Source organism: Corythoichthys intestinalis, chromosome 14 (assembly GCF_030265065.1).
Source record: "Corythoichthys intestinalis isolate RoL2023-P3 chromosome 14, ASM3026506v1, whole genome shotgun sequence".
Lineage (NCBI taxonomy): Eukaryota > Metazoa > Chordata > Actinopteri > Syngnathiformes > Syngnathidae > Corythoichthys > Corythoichthys intestinalis.
Genome location: NC_080408.1, coordinates 35,274,829 through 35,293,110, shown reverse-complemented (window position 1 = coordinate 35,293,110; position 18,282 = coordinate 35,274,829). Strand labels below are relative to the sequence as shown.

Sequence of the window (18,282 nt, the reverse complement as noted above, 5' to 3'; positions counted from 1 at the left end):
AAATGTAATGGTTGGAAATGAATGCATTTTTTCCCTTCACTTACAGAATATAGAAGACATGGCTCCACTTGTATGGAGATATATCAAACTCACTTCGCAGGAGTCTCCGGCGAACTGAGGTGGGCATGAGCAGACTTCCACGGTGTTACCAGGACCTCCGGTCCCCGTGTCAGTGGCCTCCTCCATGCCGACCTGGCCCAGACTAAGCCGCTGACTCTGCGTAAAGTACAAGGCTCGGATCCGCAGACGTGACAGACTTGCAAGGACCATCATAAGCTGTTCCCTGGAAACGGGCCTGTTTGTACCAGCGTGGCGCCAGTTTCTCTGTGGATAGCAAATCATGGGTGAGCTGGGCACTTGAATAACAGTATTGAGACATTGCCAAATCCCTAACCCAGATTTAGATTAAAACCTAATTTGATGATCATTTTCTATTTCCTAAAATTTGAAACATCAACATGATTCTTCTTGTTTTGAATTTGCATGAATTTTTAGCCACATTTGTTGCACTTACGTACCTCTACAAGCTGGACTCGGCCTTGATATAGTTTGTCCGGCAACTGGACTTGAGGAGCTAAATGGATAAGTGTCATGTCCTTGCCCTGGAGTGAAAACACAGGAGGTGTGTAAATGAGATATTTTATTTATCATTAACCCTTTATATGGCAAGTGACTATTTTTTTGTAATTTAAAAATATAGCTCCAAAGACCTGGCGCCACAATATTAACATTTGGTTGTGTAGGAGTATGGCCTTTTTGTGGACACATCTTCAACGCATTTTTATCATTTCATACACCAAAGGGGCTGCTGCCATGGCAGTCACTCCCACCCAAAGTAGGGTTCAGTGTTTAGCCGAGGACACTTCGAGAGTGGGCAGTCATATGCAGGAATTGGACCGCTGACACTTTGATCCCTGGACATCTCTAGCTACCAACTGCGCCACGGCCGCTCTCATAACTTGGAGCCAGGTCTAAATTATAATTATTAGTTTTATTATTCATCACAATAAATACAAATATAAATTCATAAAATTACAATAGAAACAAATTTAGAATGAATATAATCAGAAACACACTGCAGTTATGGCCTGCAATAACACTCTTAAGTTGGTAAATAATGAAAAAAAGTATTAAAAACAAATACAGTGTATCACAAAAGTGAGTACACCCCTCGCATTTCTGCATATATTTAGGTATATCTTTTCATGACACAACACTGACAAAATGACACTTTGGCACAATGAAAAGTAGTCTGTGTGCAGCTTATATAATAGAGTTAATTTATTTTCCCCTCAAAATAACTCAAAATATAGCCATTAATATCTAAACCCCTGGCAACAAAAGTGAGTACACCTCTTAGAAACTACGTACATGCCTGACAGCCATGCACACCAATTTGATTTAGAGTGCGGCGTAAGGTCTGAGCACTAACAGGCTGACCCCCCCACCTCTTCAATCTCTGCAGCAATGCTGACAGCACTACTGTAACGAGTCACATGACATTTTGGAGGGAAAATGACAAGCAGTACTCAATTTGGACATTTAGGGATGTACGTAGTTTCTAAGGGATGTACTCACTTTTGTTGCCAGGGGGTTTGGATATTAATGGCTATATTTTGAGTTATTTTGAGGGGAAAATAAATTAACTCTATTATATAAGCTGCAACAGACAACTTTTCATTGTGTCAAAGTGTCATTTTGTCAGTGTTGTCCCATGAAAAGATATACTTAAATATCTGCAGAAATGTGAGGGGTGTACTCACTTTACTGATAAACTGTATGTTTAAAAATTCCCTTTTTTGTTACTATTTCTTTTAATTAACAAACTTTTTTTAAAATAAATAAAGACAAAAATTGCAGTTATATCATTTCGATTTAAGCTGTTTTGTAAAAATAAAAAATAAAAATGTGTTGTTATTTTAAATAGAAAAAAATGTATAAAAAAAGAAAAAAGAAACTAAGTTTAAACATTAAAAAAATAAATAAATAAATAAAACAATTCTTATTAACTCATTGCCAGCCATTGACAACAACAGACACCCAATTCATTTAAACTGGGAATATTGACTGTGCATGCTTATGTTTCAGTGCCATTGACGGCGAGAGACATCTTGTTCATGCTTCGTCAATGGGAGCCAATGACTTCAATGAGTGCCCTATAAAGGATTAAAGAATAACTGTAAAATGGAATTTTACAATCATACAGTCAGTAAGACATCTGGAGTTCTGTCCATAAGAATCATTCCTTCACTGGGAATCCCAAAGGATTTGGCCTGGTAGGTGAGGAAACCCCCATAAGACGACACCTAGGACGATGGGAGGAAGAAAGATTATATACAGTACATGTTAAAGTATTGCTTTCATGTCGATATACCATTAAGTGACTGCATCCTTAACTCACCCTGTCTCCGTGGTATGAGGCCGGGGCCACCCAGTGTAAGGCTTGAATTGAAGATGGAAGCTCCTGGACATCTGCTACCATGGTGTTACTGGCCACATTCAACACTGACGGAATCTCTCTGCGATCCGAACTTTCCAACTTCCAGCCACGCATATCCACAAACTAACAACAGTTAAAATGGAGAGGAATGAGGAAGATATAATTCAATCCCGCATCAAGTCATGACACCTACCTTGCCTCTGCGTTTGCTAGAGCTGTGACACTTGTCGGTGGCTCCAAAGCAAAAGCAGCCAGTGCAGCCGTCAGTGTTGGACGGGTCAAAGTAGAAGGAGCCGTCCCGGCATGTATCGCACCTGATGCCGTCGACATTTTTCTACAAACATACACGCGAGATACAGAGAGTAAAGCAAGTACTCCAGCATGTTATACAGCAATAAGCCCTAACTAGAGATGTCCCAATCACATCATTTTCAAAGTATCGGAATCGGCAAAAAATATCAGCCATGCCTTTTTTTAATATGTATATATATTTTAATTAAATCGTTTTCTAATTGTATTTAACGTTACAGACATAATAAGTTACACTCATCCAGAGTCTTTAGTTTAGGCTTAAGGTAGGGTTGTCAAATTTATCCTGATAACGGCGGTAATTAATTTTTTAAAAAATGTATCACGTTAAAATATTTAACGCAATTAATGCATGCATTGCACGACCCACTCACGCATTGTCGCGCTCAATCTGTAATGGCGCCCCTTTACCAATATAGAGAGATAAAAGGCAGCGTAAAATGAGTAGAGTGAATTTTAGCAGCCTTTGGAGCCTTTTTTAAGTGGCTAAAGCCTTACAATCCCTCTCCCTACGATTAGAAATATCATGGGAAGCAATGTGGGGAAGCAAGGTAGCAATTGATCTTTTTCTTACCACCTTATGTTATTTCCCAGAGAAGATATATCAATTGGTAGCACTACGCACAGTCATGGTTCCACTTCCCATCATGCATTTGGGCATGGCTACAGTATCATTTACTGAGAGCTCAACAAATACACTAGATGGCAATATTTAGTCACAATATACAAAGTCACAAGTCTTTCTATGCGTGGATCCCTCTCACAGAAAGTATGTTAGTAATGTAAATGCCATCTTGAGGATTTATTGTCATAATAAACAAATACAGTACTTATGTACTGTATGTTGAATGTATATATTCGTCCGTGTTTTATTCATTTTTTTCTTAATGTATTGCCAAAATGTATCTGATCGGGAAAAATTATCGGGAATGATTGGAATTGAATCGGGAGCAAAAAAATCGGATCGGGAAATATGGGGATCGGCAGATACTCAAACTAAAACGATCTGGATCGGATCGGGAGCAAAAAAACATGATCGGAACAACCCTAGCCCTAACCACAATCAATGTAAACATAAAACTTTGTTAAGATCATGCTAATTTAAGATTTTAAGTACACACAACTTAAATTCTTAGGTTTTCTTGAGTAACTTTTTATCTTGAATTTATTTGGTTAACACTGTTAACTTGATAAAATGCCATTGTGGCCCTCTGTCGAATAGTTTTCCTACCCCTGGCAAGTTGTCAACACACTGCTGTAATTGAGATAACCTAGGTTCGAATCATGCCTGGAATGATTTATTATCAGTGTAGTTAAACTCAAGTTCAGTTTAATTAAATGTTGAGTTCAGACTACTTAAGTCGAGTATACTTACTTTTTTGAGTACAGACTACTTATAAAAAGTCCAGTTTACTTAAATTGAGTTCAGACGGCTTGACAGAAGTCCAGGTTACCTATAATTGTGAGTTTAAGGCACTAACTTGATTTTTGTTTGTTTGTTTGTTTGTTTGTTTGTTTTCTATCAAAATTCAAGTGAAATAGGTTGACTTGGAATAACAGCTTATTTGTTTATTCTAAAAAATATTTCTTTACTTCAAATAGTCTATCTTTGTCCATCATAGAGTGACAATTACCGTAATTACCGTAGGCGACTACTGTGGCTTAAAGTCCAGTGCGTTTTATAGATTTTTACAGGCTAATGAGCTGCATGTCCTTTAGTGTAAATATCCCATAATACAATATGAAAACCTGCAATTTATAGTCCAGTGCTGCTAATACAGTATATGAACAAGTTATATTTTCTTGTCAAATTTGGAGGGTGTGATTTATAGTCAGGTGTGGCTTATAATCTGAAAATGACTGTAAATGGTTTTCCAGTAGACTGCATAAGGTATATTAATAATTATGTAAATTAATAGTGGTGTCTTCGTTCACAAGTTCAATTTGTTCCCTGAACGAGCACGGAAGTCAATTTACATTTATATATAGTTAATATATATATACAAATAAATATTAATAGTTAAAATGCATTTTTACCATTTAAATAAATTTGAAATGGCATTCATCTGTCACAGACCCAAGGTTTAACAAAGAGAAATATCACTTCACATATCACAAGAGACAAATTTGCATTTGCTGTATTTAGTGTACCTTGCAGAGACACCTGCCCGTGTCGGGGTGACAAACGTCAAGTGTGACTCCGCCTTGCTCGCAGTCGCAAGGGATACAATCAGGAAAGTGGTAATAACCTGCAGCACATCGATCACACCGCCGTCCGCTAATCCGGGGTTTGCAGCTACACAATGGTAAACGCAAAGTCAGATATTTAGAAATATACTAAAGTGGAATTACAAGACAACAACAATCTAATAATACAGTTATTGTCCAGAGGACAAAATAATGAGTCCCACAGCTAAGTACAGTGATCCCTCGCTACTTTGCGCTTCTAACTTTGCGCTTTCAGTCGATCGCAGATTTATTTTTTCCAATTAAAAAATAAATACTGATGAGCTGTCCCGAGCCAATCGCATAGTCTCACTCTCACTCACTCTTCCTGCTCTTTGTTGGTCAGGCAGTGCAGTTGCTTATTAAAGTTAACGATGATTGACAGACGTTTGGGCTTGATCTTGCCAGAGACATGAACTTCAAAGCTCCACATGCGTCAATAATCGTTTAACTTGTTAAACAGTTGCTGTGGAAACTCATTGTGTGTGAGTAAGCAACTTGAGCTGATTTGAGTGGACTCACTCAATGAAGGCGCAATAAAGCCAAGCATTTTTCTACTTCAGTCTTGTTTTAAAATAATTTGGTGGGTCAGTAAAATGTTTAAAACTTAAAACAACTTATTAAAACATATATACATTATACACATAGAAGTTTTTTTTTAAAATATATTTTGGTTAAAAAAAGGTGAAAAAAACATGTTTTATATGTATCTCTTTCCAACACTAAATCTGAATACAATACTTCGCGGCTTTTCTTATCGCGGCCAGTGTTCTTAATCTTACTTTAAAAAAGTAAATCATTACAGTTACAAATTACTTCTCCCAAAAAGTAATTGTGTTAGTAATTAAGTTACCTGAATATAAGAGTAATTAGTTACTTGGCAAAGTAACTGGTGATAATCTTCATGTTTTTTTGTTTTTTTTTCCTCCCCCCAAAAAATTGGGTTTTTGGGACAATTTGCCCTAGCCCAATTCTTTACCCAAATTTACCCTTTATCCTGAATCAAACGTTAAAAATTGTTAAAATTGATCCCATTATTGCATTAGTTCCCCTCTGTCAACTTTTGACATATGTAAGTTTTAAAACGGTTTCATCATTTAAAGATAGATTCAAGTCAAGATTTTGCCAATTTAGGAGTATTTTAGATAAAAAGTTCCTTAGGTCCGCAAGGAAGGTTCTCTACAACAGAGCCTTCCTAAGAAGTCTACTGCTTTAAAATGGCGGCTGTTTACTAACGCATCTAGTTCCTATACTGTACATGTTGCTAACGCCACCGTGTCTATCATTTCGCATCTAGTTCTATATATATGTGATGTTTACCATGTCTACCATATCGACCATATCGTGGGCGTCGTTTATAGGCTATCGGCTACAGTCAGGTATTATCGGAGGCACCTAGCATCGCGTTTGCTTGGCGTCACAACTTTTTTTGCCTCCTCCCCCCTCCTGCTCTGCTCTGTCGTCTCGGTGAGTATGTCTCCCTCAGACTTTTCTCACGTCATTCAACCAGTATAGTAACGCATAGTAACGCACGCCTTTCCATCCTCAGTAACGGTAACGCCGTTGCCAAGATGAGAAAAGTAATTAATTAAGATTACTCACAACTGAAAAAAATAACGTTGTTAGTAACGCCGTTATATTGTAACGCTGTTATTAACAACACTGATCGCGGCAGGTTCTGGTCCCCATTAACCGCAAAAAAACGAGGGATCACTGTATCAGTTTGCATTCACCTGCACTGTCCAGTGACACGGTCGCATGCGGGCCCAGCATCAGCTCGCAGGCCTTTCCCAGAACAGTCACAGCCCTCGCAGCCCAGCAGAGGATGAAAACTAAATGTCTGGTTCTGACACACGTCACAGGTCGGCCTGACCGTCTGAGGCGGGCACACGCAACGACCAGTCACCTCATCGCACAGTCGGCGGCCGCACTCACACGCTGGAAGACAAATACTCGCTCTTTATAAATGCAGATCGTTGGCCATTACGTGTAATGGATCTAAGCAAGTGCTGTTTGCCTTTCACTCACGTCTGCAGTAAGGGAAACCATAGTACCCCATGGCACACTTGGTACACCTCCGCCCGATGACGTGACGCCTGCAGGGACATTGTCCAGCAGCTGGGTCACACACAGATCCAGTGGACCCTGATTGGTCGCAGTTGCAAGGCAGAGCTCCATCATTATAAAATGCCACCAGAGAGCGTGCAGATTCTTGGCAAAATTGGGAGGATGTTGTAGGGCTGGGGAAACATGAGAGCAGACTCAATTGTAAAGGCAAATTTGTATGTCAATTGCTGTTAATGACAGCCATTGAGTTAAGTATAATACCAATAAAGCCATTACAATATTAGGAAGGCTGTTGATCTGGTTCCCAGGTTTAAGTGATGTAAGTGGCAATATTAAAAAGTTACTGTGTAGTCAATGTAAAAGGAGTTCATTTTTAGAGCTCAACTGGCGTGTCTATCACCATCAATGGCGGCCAGTGTGACAATAGGATTGCGGAAGTGAAATAATGTAAAGGTTTTATTATTTCAAGTATTACAAGTGTAACACCATTTACTATTTCATTATCAATTGGCAAGAATAGTATGATATATCAGTCTCACAGTTCTTAGGTTCTTGGTTCAAAAGTTTACTCCTGCCTGATGAGGATTTGCACCATAGAATATATTGTTAATTGATGAAAATTTAGAATTAAAAACATTTTCAAATTATCATTGCAAATAATTTCAGCAACATTTAATGGGGCTATGCATGGAAGAATATACTAGTCCTTCTCATAAAATTAGCATATTGTGATGAAGTTCATTATTTTCTGTAATATACTGATAAACGTTATACTTTCATTTATTTTAGATTCATTACACACAACTGTAGTCCAAGCCTTTTATTGTTTTAATATTGATGATTTTGGAAAAAAAGTAAAAAACAAAAAAACAAAAATCCCTATCTCAAAAAATCATCCGATCAATACAAAAAAGTGTTTTTTAATAGAAAAAAAGTCAACCTTGAATTAATTATATCAGCTATGCACTCACCGACACTACTTGGTCGGGAATCCTTTCGCAGAAATGACTGCTTCAATGCGGCGTGGCATGGAGGCAATCAGCCTGTGGTACTGATGAAGTGTTCTGGAGGCCCAGGACGCTTCGATAGCGGCCTTAAGCTCATCCACAGTGTTGGGTCTGGTGTCTCTCAACTTCCTCTTCACAATATCCCATTGTTTCTTTATGGGGTTCAGGTCAGGAGAGTTGGTAGGCCAATTGAGCACAGTAATGCTATGGTCAGTAAACCATTTACCAGTGGTTTTGGCACTGTGAGGAGGTGGCATGCCGTGCTGAAAAATGAAATCTTCATCTCCATAAAGCTTTTCAGCAGATGGAAGCATGAAGTGCTCCAAAATCTCCTGATAGCTCGCTGCATTGACCCTGCCCTTGATAAAACATAGTAGACAAACACCAGCAACTGACATGGCACCCCAGACCATCACTGACTGTGGGTACTTGACACTGGACTTCAGGCATTTTGGCATTTCCTTCTCCCCAGTCTTCCTCCAAACTCTTGCACCATGATTCCTGAATGACATGCAAAATTTGCTTTCATCTGAAAAAAGTACATTGGACCACTGAGCAACAGTCCAGTGCTGCCTCTCGGCAGCCCAGGTCAGGCGCTTCTGCCATTTCCAGCACACACCTGTGCACGGTGGCTCTGAATGTTTCTACTCCAGACTCAGTCCACTGTTTCTGCACGTCCCACCAAGTCTGGAATCGGCCCTTCTCCAGAATCTTTCTCAGGGTGCAGTCCCCTCTTCTGATTGTGCAGCGTTTCCTGCCACACTTTTTCCTTCCCACTGAGGTGCCTTGATACAGCACTCTGTGAACAGCCTATTCGCTCAGAAATTTCTTTCTGTGTCTTAGCCTCTTGCTTGAGGATGTCAATGATGGCCTTCTGGACAGCAGTCAGGTCGGCAGTCTTGCCCATGATTGCGGTTTTGAGAAATGAACCAGGCTGGGAGTTTTTAAAAGCCTCAGAAATCTTTTGCAGGGGTTTTGAGTTAATTTGTTGATTCAGATGATTGGGTTAGTAGCTTCTTTAGAGTACCTTTTCATGATATGCAATTTTTTTTAGATATGGATTTTTGATTTTTCTTGACTTTTTTGCCAAAATCATCAATACTAAAACAATAAAAGGCTTGAACTACTTCAGTTATGTGTAATGAATCTAAAATATATGGAAGTCTAATGTTTATCAGTACATTACAGAAAATAATGAACTTTATCACAATATCCTAATTTCTTTGAGAAGGACTAGTATAAACATTTTGGAAACAAAAACTACTAGCCTGGTACACCAGACTCACCGCTGTTCCAGCTATTGAGTCTGGCCACCATTCAGCTGATAAAATTTCGAGGGCGGAGCAATCCACAGCAAACAGACAGCGGAGTGGACTAATCAGTGACGGGCGGACGTGACGTTAGTAAAGCGACGAGGGACTTGTGCGCGGAAGTAAACCTACTAGGAGAGCGGAGTTCATTCAACATGGCGAGCGCGAGACAGACTGTTGTCAATGACTTGTGTCGATGTGTTTTTGGTCATTTGCAACTGATTTTACTGTGGATTGGAACATATTCTCGGCTCTCCTGTTCGCCATCTGTGTTGTTGTGGAGACGACTTTCGACGCGGATGAGTGACATTGCTCGTTAAGAACACGTCAGGCAAAAAAACGAATCTGATTGGAAGGTTGATTTTGTCCTTCCTCGAAAGGCCGTTAAAGGGCTGGGTCCCAGACTAGCCTCACAGTGTTTGAAAACTACAGGGAGAACAGTCTGGCCGTGCCAGGCAAAAAAACTACAGATTGTGAGCAGATTTTTATTCCACCACAAGGGGACACTAGTTGCATAAACATCAGTTTTCCTGTTTAAGGCCTTGTTTTTAGAGTTTGCAGCTCAATAAACTATTGAGATGTACCTAATGCCGAAACCAAAAGAAAGCTAGACACCAGGACGATCAAACACTTTGATATAAGAAATACTAACTCACGATTAAAAAAAGTTGTGAATCGTTAAAACTGCCATTTCTAGTGGAATTTAAGTCACCACTTACTCAATAAAGAAGCCTTCTCCTCTGCACTGCTGAATGAAAAGTGCTGACTTGTCCAGTGGCTTCTCTCTTAAGAGGTCAGGAGTGTAACTACTCTCAGGGACCAGCAATATATAACCCTATTTAAGAGAAGTATATTAAGTAAGAATAATAACTTAATTATTAGTTAGGACTAAACCACCAACCAGAATAAGAATTTTGCGAGGAGGAACAATGACTGAGATGACTGGCGGCTGCCAAGATCGCTGGGTCAAGTCGAGGATGGTGTGCCCATCAGCAACCAGCACGTCTCTACAGCCTGACACTGAGGGGCAGAATGATGCCTTTATGGAACCTGTAATGCAAGAAAATGAAAGGATGTTGAAGAAGACGATGCCACTGGTGCATTAAGCCTCAGCTTTTGACAGTCTTAGTGAAGTTTAAGTAGAACTGCTGGCCTTCTAATTAAATTTGAATGACAGTTTGAATACAAATTTGACTTATTACGATGGCCATGCATCCGGATTTATGCAGGACAGTCCTTTATCTAAATGCGTACAAGCAAGACACTTATTTGTCTTCCCAGAACTACAGCATGTTCACAGGTATTAGATGTTAAACACTTAACTAAACCTATTTTATCTCAACATATGATATGTTTTCAGACTGCACTTTCAAAGATGAGCCCTTTTCCATTGTCAATGCGACAGTCAAGAGGGAATTTATCAAATTTAATTGTATTGTGTTAGCATGCTAGCGTTTAGCTGCTTACCACCTTAGGTTGTACTGGAAAGTTGCTGGTGTTGGACTCTTTAGGCTTTTACAAATACAGTGGTACCTCTACATACGAAGTTAATTCATTCCAGGACGATGTTTGTAAGTCAAAATGGTTGTATGTCGAGCAGGATTTTCCCATAAGTATACATTATAATCCCATTAATTTGTTCCACAGCCTGAAAACCTACACTAAATAAATAAATATAATAAATGCTGCTGGTACTATTACACATAGCAATTCCACAGAGCAAAACAAAAAAATATTAATTAAAACCATAATAATAATATAATTATAATAATAATAATTATAATACCTGTAATAATGTTAACGAATGGGGTTCTAATGTGGCGGATGTGTTTTGCGTGGTGTACCTGAACGCACCGCACCGCACGGGTGACTTGAGAGACGTGAGAGATGGAGGACTTTTTACTTTCATTTTTGTTCAGCTGGGGCGGACAATAGGCATGTTGTGTTGCACAAGTTCTAAAATAAATGATTAAAAACCTGACGAAGCTGGTGATTTTTTGTAATTGTCACCTTAATTTTTACAACTATTCCTCTTCCTGAGGCAGCATTTAGTTATTATGCTCCTCACCTCTGGAACAAGTTACCCGAACGTCTGAAGTATGCTCAAACTGTTAGCTCTTTTAAATCAGGGCTAAAAACGCTTTTGTTTAGCACTGCATATCTATAACTGTCTATATATTTCAATCTACCTGCTTTCTATTCCTCTTGTTTTTATCTCCATTGCTGATTTCAATTATTATTATTTGTAGTAGTTTTTGTTTTATTTTTATTTTATTTATTTATTTTTATTCTGTGATTAAATGCGATCTTTTGTCTTCGTTTCTACGTTGTGTTGATTTAAATGTGATTTTTATGATCTTCATGTGATGTAAAGCACTTTGAATTGCCTTGTGTTGAATTGTGCTATATAAATAAATTTGCCTTGCCTTGCCTTTTGCTTTATCTCCATTGCTGATTTCAATTACTATTATTAGTAGTAGTAGTATTTTTTTTATTGTATTCATGATTAAATGCGATTTTTATGTATAATTTTATTTCCTGTTTCGATTGTCTTTGTTTTTACGTTCTATTGATTTAATGTGATTTTTATGATCTTCATGTGATGTAAAGCACTTTGAATTGCCTTGTGTTGAATTGTGCTATATGCCTTGCCTTTGCCTTGCCATATTAAGACTGGCGAACGGAGGTCTGAGGACCGTCAAGATTCTAGACATTCTACGGCTGTATTGTCAAGTCAGTTCATGGACGCGCCCACCATGGTCATATTTTTGTATCATTCCAATCTTCATTTCAATGGCAAGCCTCACCTTTTTTCGCCAGCTTCACTAACATTCTTGGAACCCATGTTGATTTCTCTCACAAGAAAATCCGCTGTGCGTCAGTCTTGCAGGAAAACAAAGTGCAGCGCTGTCATAAATCGTCATATTTCGAGGATCTCGTCGGATGTAGAAACAAATGGCGAGTCAAAATTTTACTTCTGATGTCGAAAATATCATGTGTCGAAGCGGTCGTATGTCGAGGTACCACTGTATTGTAAATACTGTGTAGAAAATTGTATTTTGAAGGGCGTACGCTTGAGTTGAATGTTGCAATTTTTCTTTCCTCAATAATTCTGCAAAGTACCTTTCTTTTGGGTGTTTTAAAAATGGCCACCCTACTTCTCAAAATATATACAAGTGCATTGAAATAAACCAGAAAACATTTCAGTAGCAGTTAAACTCACCTTTCCAATTATGACCGGCATCCACTCGGATTTCTACAGGGAAGGAAACATGCTCTGGCTGGCGATAATGCAAAATTAGCACGTATCGGCCAGGGAGGGGCACTTTGGGTGTGAAGCTTATTTCTGTCTAGACGGATGAAAACAGGAAGCCTTTAGATAATTTGCTGCTAACGACATCAATAGATATCCAATCTGTTTGAACTGCCAATCCTCTCAATTCAAATGGATTGGACGTCGATAACCAACAATGACAGCCAATGAAGTAAAATGATGGGAAAGTGAATTAAGGTGGCATATTCTTTGATACCTGCGGGTATTTGAGCAAGATCTCGTCACCGTGAGGAAAGAGGTCTGACTGTCGTCTCTGTCTCCAGTCAGTGTTGTCTCCTTGTTGCTGAACAGCGTTCAACTTCCCATCACTGGCCGCGTGCAAAACCCAGCCTGGTGAACGCGTGTCCAATTGGTTCAGAACACAGTGCTGACTACAACCACCAAAAAATGAAAAACATCTAATCATTTTGGATCCTAATATATAAACGCATTCCAAACACAAGTAAAAAAAAAAAAAAAAAAAAAAAAAAAGTAGTCCAGCATTAGATCTTAAAGTCTCTGTTTGATTATTTTGTGAATGACTATTGGAAAACATATATTTTAGGATAGTTTACCTGTCGTCAGTAAAGCGACCGTGGGTGGAAATGCACATCACCTTGGCCTCCACATACTCCATGGAGAACTCCTTAACAGGAACAGCGTAGACTTTGTGCTTCAAACAAACATATGAGCTGAGTATGTTGTTCTACAGAAACAGGGTTAGAAATGCATCTCACCAGCAGGAAAGAGGCGGTGGACATCTGCAGGAGAAGATCTGTTCTGTGAGCCAGCTGCAGCACAGCCACTTGATTTTTGCTGTCCAGTGCCGCACTCCGACACAAAAAGCTATGGAAGGGACAAAAGCAAAGCAAATGTTTTAGGTTGAGGTTAGCCATCTGGTGGGCAAACTGATGCATTCATGGCATCATTAATTCATGATATTTAAAATAAATACAGTAAATAGTATGTCACTGTATCTCTTTTACTTCTATTTTTATCTCTTTACAATTGAACAATTATTTGTTTAAAATAAAAATTTATTCACCAATTACAGTCACTATACTATACTCTACAGTCATTATTTACAAAAACAAGCACCAATATGCTTGCTATCTAGGCTGAAAGCTGCACGCCACTGACAAATTCTTAACCTAATAAAGGCTGCCCTCTACTGGCTAACATAAAAACATACAAAAAAATAAAAACGTTCCGAGGATCGATAGGTATAGAACCCTAGACTATACCTACTAAATTTCATTGTGATCAACGACAACTACAAAAACAACATGAGCGGTGACTTCACATAGTTGTAAAAAATATTGTAACCAACTTGCTTTTCTTAGTGTGTTTTCTATGTGTTTTGTAATGCTAGGATAATTAAATGTATTTTTTTTGCATTGTTTGGTTTATAAAATGAAAAGTTTGTACTCAACACAAGTATGCAAACTTTAGAACATTTTTCACAATTATGGGTGATTGTGTGGGTGTGTATTATGAATGAATGAATGAATGAATGAATGAATGAATGAATGAATGAATGAATGAATGAATGAATGAATTTTTTGACATATTCCAAAACAAACAAAAAGCAATTTTAAAAAATTAGACTAAAACAATGAGATACTTAAGGTAACAATAACAATAGTCAAAACAATAATAACAATTATACTAATAATAAAATTGTCTAAATATGCCCAAAAAGGAGTAGTATGTTGCTTATGTTGCTTATTAAAATCTAACCCCCTTCTCTATTTCTCAACTATCAGTCCGTCATATTACTAGTCCCATGTTAACAAAAGAAAAGAACCACGTGACGTACATAAGATGAAAAATAAACACTAATAAAAAAGGAATTGGCCAATGCACAGACATATACTTCACTATCAGTTGACGAGACAGTACAGACATTGTGCCACGGCTTCCCGTAGGGGGCCGGGTCAGGCAGAGTGTCGTGTAAACTTTAACAGCAATAAACTCAAACACATGCTGCGTTCTAACGCCGGATTTGGTGGAAATAGGATGAAAGTTTTAGCGCATACAAACAGGCAAGAGCATCTCAAGAGTGATTTGGTCGAGGATTCAAGGTAATTATTATATAAAATAGCACCATGCATGCACTTTGAAACGTGAAAACAAATTGAATGAATGGAAAAAAGCAGGGTAACTTAAGCTTGAAATATTTACGTAAAACAAATGATTTTTTTTTTTTTGGCCTTTAACCAAAAATCTAGACTGCTTTACATTCATATCTGTAGAAATTCTGGGATTTACGCATTTATTACAAAAAAATTCGACTTAAAAAAGTCTTTGTTTTGTGATGGTCACCATGTTGTATTGTATCTAGGGATGGGAATTGATAGGATTTTTACGATTCCGATTCCATTATCGATATTGCTTAACGATTCGATTCTTTATTGATTCTCTTATCGATTCTAATTTGGGGAAAAAGAAGAACAAACGTTTTGATTGGCATCGAGTTTGTTTAATCAGAAGTCACAACCTTACAAACTCACAACGAGATCAAAAGAGGCCCAAAGCCTCAATGTTAACTGTGGCAATAAGTGGCAAATACACAAGAATGTGTAACATTTTACTGAATTATTTATCTAATAGAAATGAAAAATATTGGTATATATTGGCAGATAGGTTTTTGTTCTGCCTTTGGCAATATGTGTTGAAGCAGGGGTCCCCAAACTTTTTCCTGTGAGGGCCACATAACTTTTCCCTTCTCTGATGAGGGGCCGGGGTCAGTTTGTAACAGAAAAAGTCTGACGATTGCAGAAGTGCATAAATGTAAAAAATTATTGTTTTTCAGAAAGCCACAATAAAATAACCCTTTCTGGATTCTTTATCATAATAATAATAATAATTAATAATAAAAACACTATTAATTAAATAGATAATAACCAACTAACCCTCTCTGAATTCTTCAAGGAAAAGGCCAGAAAATAAATAACACGATTGAGAAAAAAAAAACATTCAAAATGGCCAGACCAAATGTGGAGGCGGGCCGTATTTGGGCTGCAGTTTGGGGACCGTTTTTTTGGGGGGGGTCAAAAGCCTAGTAATTTAGACATTTCTGCGTCAATACAAAAAAAAATCATTTTATATATTATTTTATATATATTTATTTCAATCTAAAAACGACGAGGGCCGGCAATACGTGCTGAGGCAATAGTGACATCGGAATTCAACCTAAATAGGTTGTCATTTTTTATAGAAAAATGTAAAATTTGCATTGAGTTGAGTGAAATTAATATTTGAGGAAAGCATGCAGTTTTTTTTAAGTTTCTAAGTTTCTGATGTGAAAATTGAGTGATTTATTAGCTGTTGAAAACCTATGTGGGTATTGCACTGAATTTAAAAAAAAAAAAAGTAAGTCACGATTTCAGGCAAAAACTTATATGATATCTTAAATGTTCATTTACATGCAATAGTCTATGTGCAATACTTACTAAGTGCAATATTCAATGCCTCACTATCAACTTATGTAACTTAACTACTATTCACACATATTCTATGTGCAATACCTATTTACGCGCAATATTAATGTGCAATATTTAATGCCTTCACTGTCAACTGTTGCTACTTCACTTCAAATATTTGCACTGCCTGAACATAGGACTACCTCATACATGTTGTATATTTATTTAGATGTTATACTTTTATTCTTGCAAGCCACTTTCGAGATTTTTTTTACTTGTCCTGCACTGTAAAGGGAGAAGCTCCACAAACTCATTGTACAACCGTATAATGACAATAAAGGGCTATTCTATTCTATTCTATTCTATTGCTATTAATCCTGAAAATATAGGTGATTATCTCTGCATTTGGTGGTTTTTGTGCATCTAGCAAATGGCTATAAAATGTTTAGATTTTAATAGCCATTTTAAGTTTTGTTATACTTATATAATAAATAATTAATCAGGATTTTATTAGGGAACGACTTTGAATTTTTTTGATGCCGCTGCTCATGGAGACTCATATATGACTAAGGAAGGTGCCTTTTTATGTTTTAGGTCGCTAGCAGCTTTGGTTTTAAACATATTTTAAGTCTTTGAAAATAGGCCCCCTACGGAGCGGCCCCGTGCCCAGATTTCCGTCAACTGATAGTGAAGTCTATGACACTGATATGTGAAAACACACCACAGTTAAACCCCTTCCTCTTACCTGTACCCCTGTGAAAACCATGTGCATATGCGTGTTATGATAAATTTATTACTGTAAAAATGTTTGTGGACATGTTTTGAAATTATAATTATTATAAATAAAGATATATATATATATATAAACATATATATATATATATATTAGAGCTGAAACGAATACTCGAGCAACTCGAGTAACCCGAGTTTAAAAACTGATCCGAGTAATTTTATCCACCTCGAGTAATCGTTTATTTTGACAACTCTAAGCATCACGTTTTGCTCGGACAACTTTTAATGCGGGACAACGCACGATGCTAGTTGGTAGCAGGTAGCGTCCAATGAGTCACATAGAGATCACATGTATGTTGAACTAGATGCTTAATGATGCTCGGCCGCCTCTGGGCAGCGTTAGTAAACAGCCGCCATCTTAAAGCAGTAGAGCGCTAAGCGCTAATAAATAAGATTAACGTTACTGTCACTAGCTGAAGTAACATTAGCCCTGCGGAGGGCTAGGTTTCTATTAATTATGACCACTTTCGATGCGTGACTAACGTGTCTTACATACAGGCTTTAACATAACAAAGCGTTATGGAGTGATGAGGGTGTAAAATAAAAACTCAATAATGCCAACTATCAATTTTAGCTCAGTAGTCATTGCTGGATAAAACACCAAGTAGCACTGGTCCCTAATGTGCTCCAATACAGCCTGTATCATACATTTATTTTGAACACTGCAAAAACTCAATTATTATTATTATTATTTTTTTTTAATAAGATCTAAAGGTTTTTTGAGTGAAAGCAGTGAATTTGTCTTTTTTTTATTCTAGTTACATCTGAGTTGCAATTGTTGGCTGTTTTCAACAATATACATAGAAAATAAAGACATTGATTGACTGAAAATGGTTCAAGATTAGATGAAATGTCTTGTTTTCTCATGTATATTTATAATTGCTCTTCACCTAAAAATATATTTGTTTTATCCGATTACTCGATTAATCGATAGAATTTTCAGTCGATTACTCGATTACTAAAATATTCGATAGATGCAGCCCTAATATATATACATATATATATAATCTAAATATAAATCATACTTATGTTTTTAGTATTTTAAATGACAACTAATTAAAAATGTTAATTCAGTATTTGAAATCAACCCTAATTGTTAACAAATTCATGAAGCACAAAAAAAATATAGTGATTAACAATTTGGCTGCATTTTCTTTTTGTCACGTGTTTGTTCCCAGTTCCTTTTTTTTTTCATTCAGCACCTGATTCTACGGTCCTGTCCTGGTTTGATCATTTTTTACTTTTTTGCTCTTTTGGACTTTGTAGTTACATTTTTGTACTCCGTTATATTCGCGTCTTCTGACGTGCTCCGTTAGTTGTACTTTGTTATACTCACATTCTGTTATACTCGCATTTTTTGGCGTGCTCCCTTTGTTGCACTTATTAAATAACA

General features: G+C 37.4%; 1 protein-coding gene across 5 annotated transcripts in view; it reads right to left on the bottom strand.

Moving 5' to 3' along the window:
* The window catches only part of LOC130929808 (laminin subunit alpha-3-like), a 122,112-nt gene that overhangs the window by 55,355 nt on the left and 48,475 nt on the right, over positions 1-18,282 (bottom strand). For all 5 annotated transcript variants that reach the window (XM_057857330.1, XM_057857332.1, XM_057857331.1 and 2 more), the window contains exons 27-40: positions 13,410-13,518; positions 13,248-13,345; positions 12,890-13,064; positions 12,583-12,709; positions 10,261-10,409; positions 10,079-10,194; positions 7,004-7,215; positions 6,709-6,913; positions 4,901-5,045; positions 2,634-2,774; positions 2,402-2,563; positions 2,205-2,306; positions 519-602; positions 94-324 (exon numbers count right to left, since the gene is read on the bottom strand). In XM_057857330.1, the coding sequence (XP_057713313.1) occupies positions 94-324; positions 519-602; positions 2,205-2,306; positions 2,402-2,563; positions 2,634-2,774; positions 4,901-5,045; positions 6,709-6,913; positions 7,004-7,215; positions 10,079-10,194; positions 10,261-10,409; positions 12,583-12,709; positions 12,890-13,064; positions 13,248-13,345; positions 13,410-13,518 (2,056 nt within the window). The remainder of the gene's footprint in view (positions 1-93; positions 325-518; positions 603-2,204; positions 2,307-2,401; positions 2,564-2,633; positions 2,775-4,900; positions 5,046-6,708; positions 6,914-7,003; positions 7,216-10,078; positions 10,195-10,260; positions 10,410-12,582; positions 12,710-12,889; positions 13,065-13,247; positions 13,346-13,409; positions 13,519-18,282) is intronic.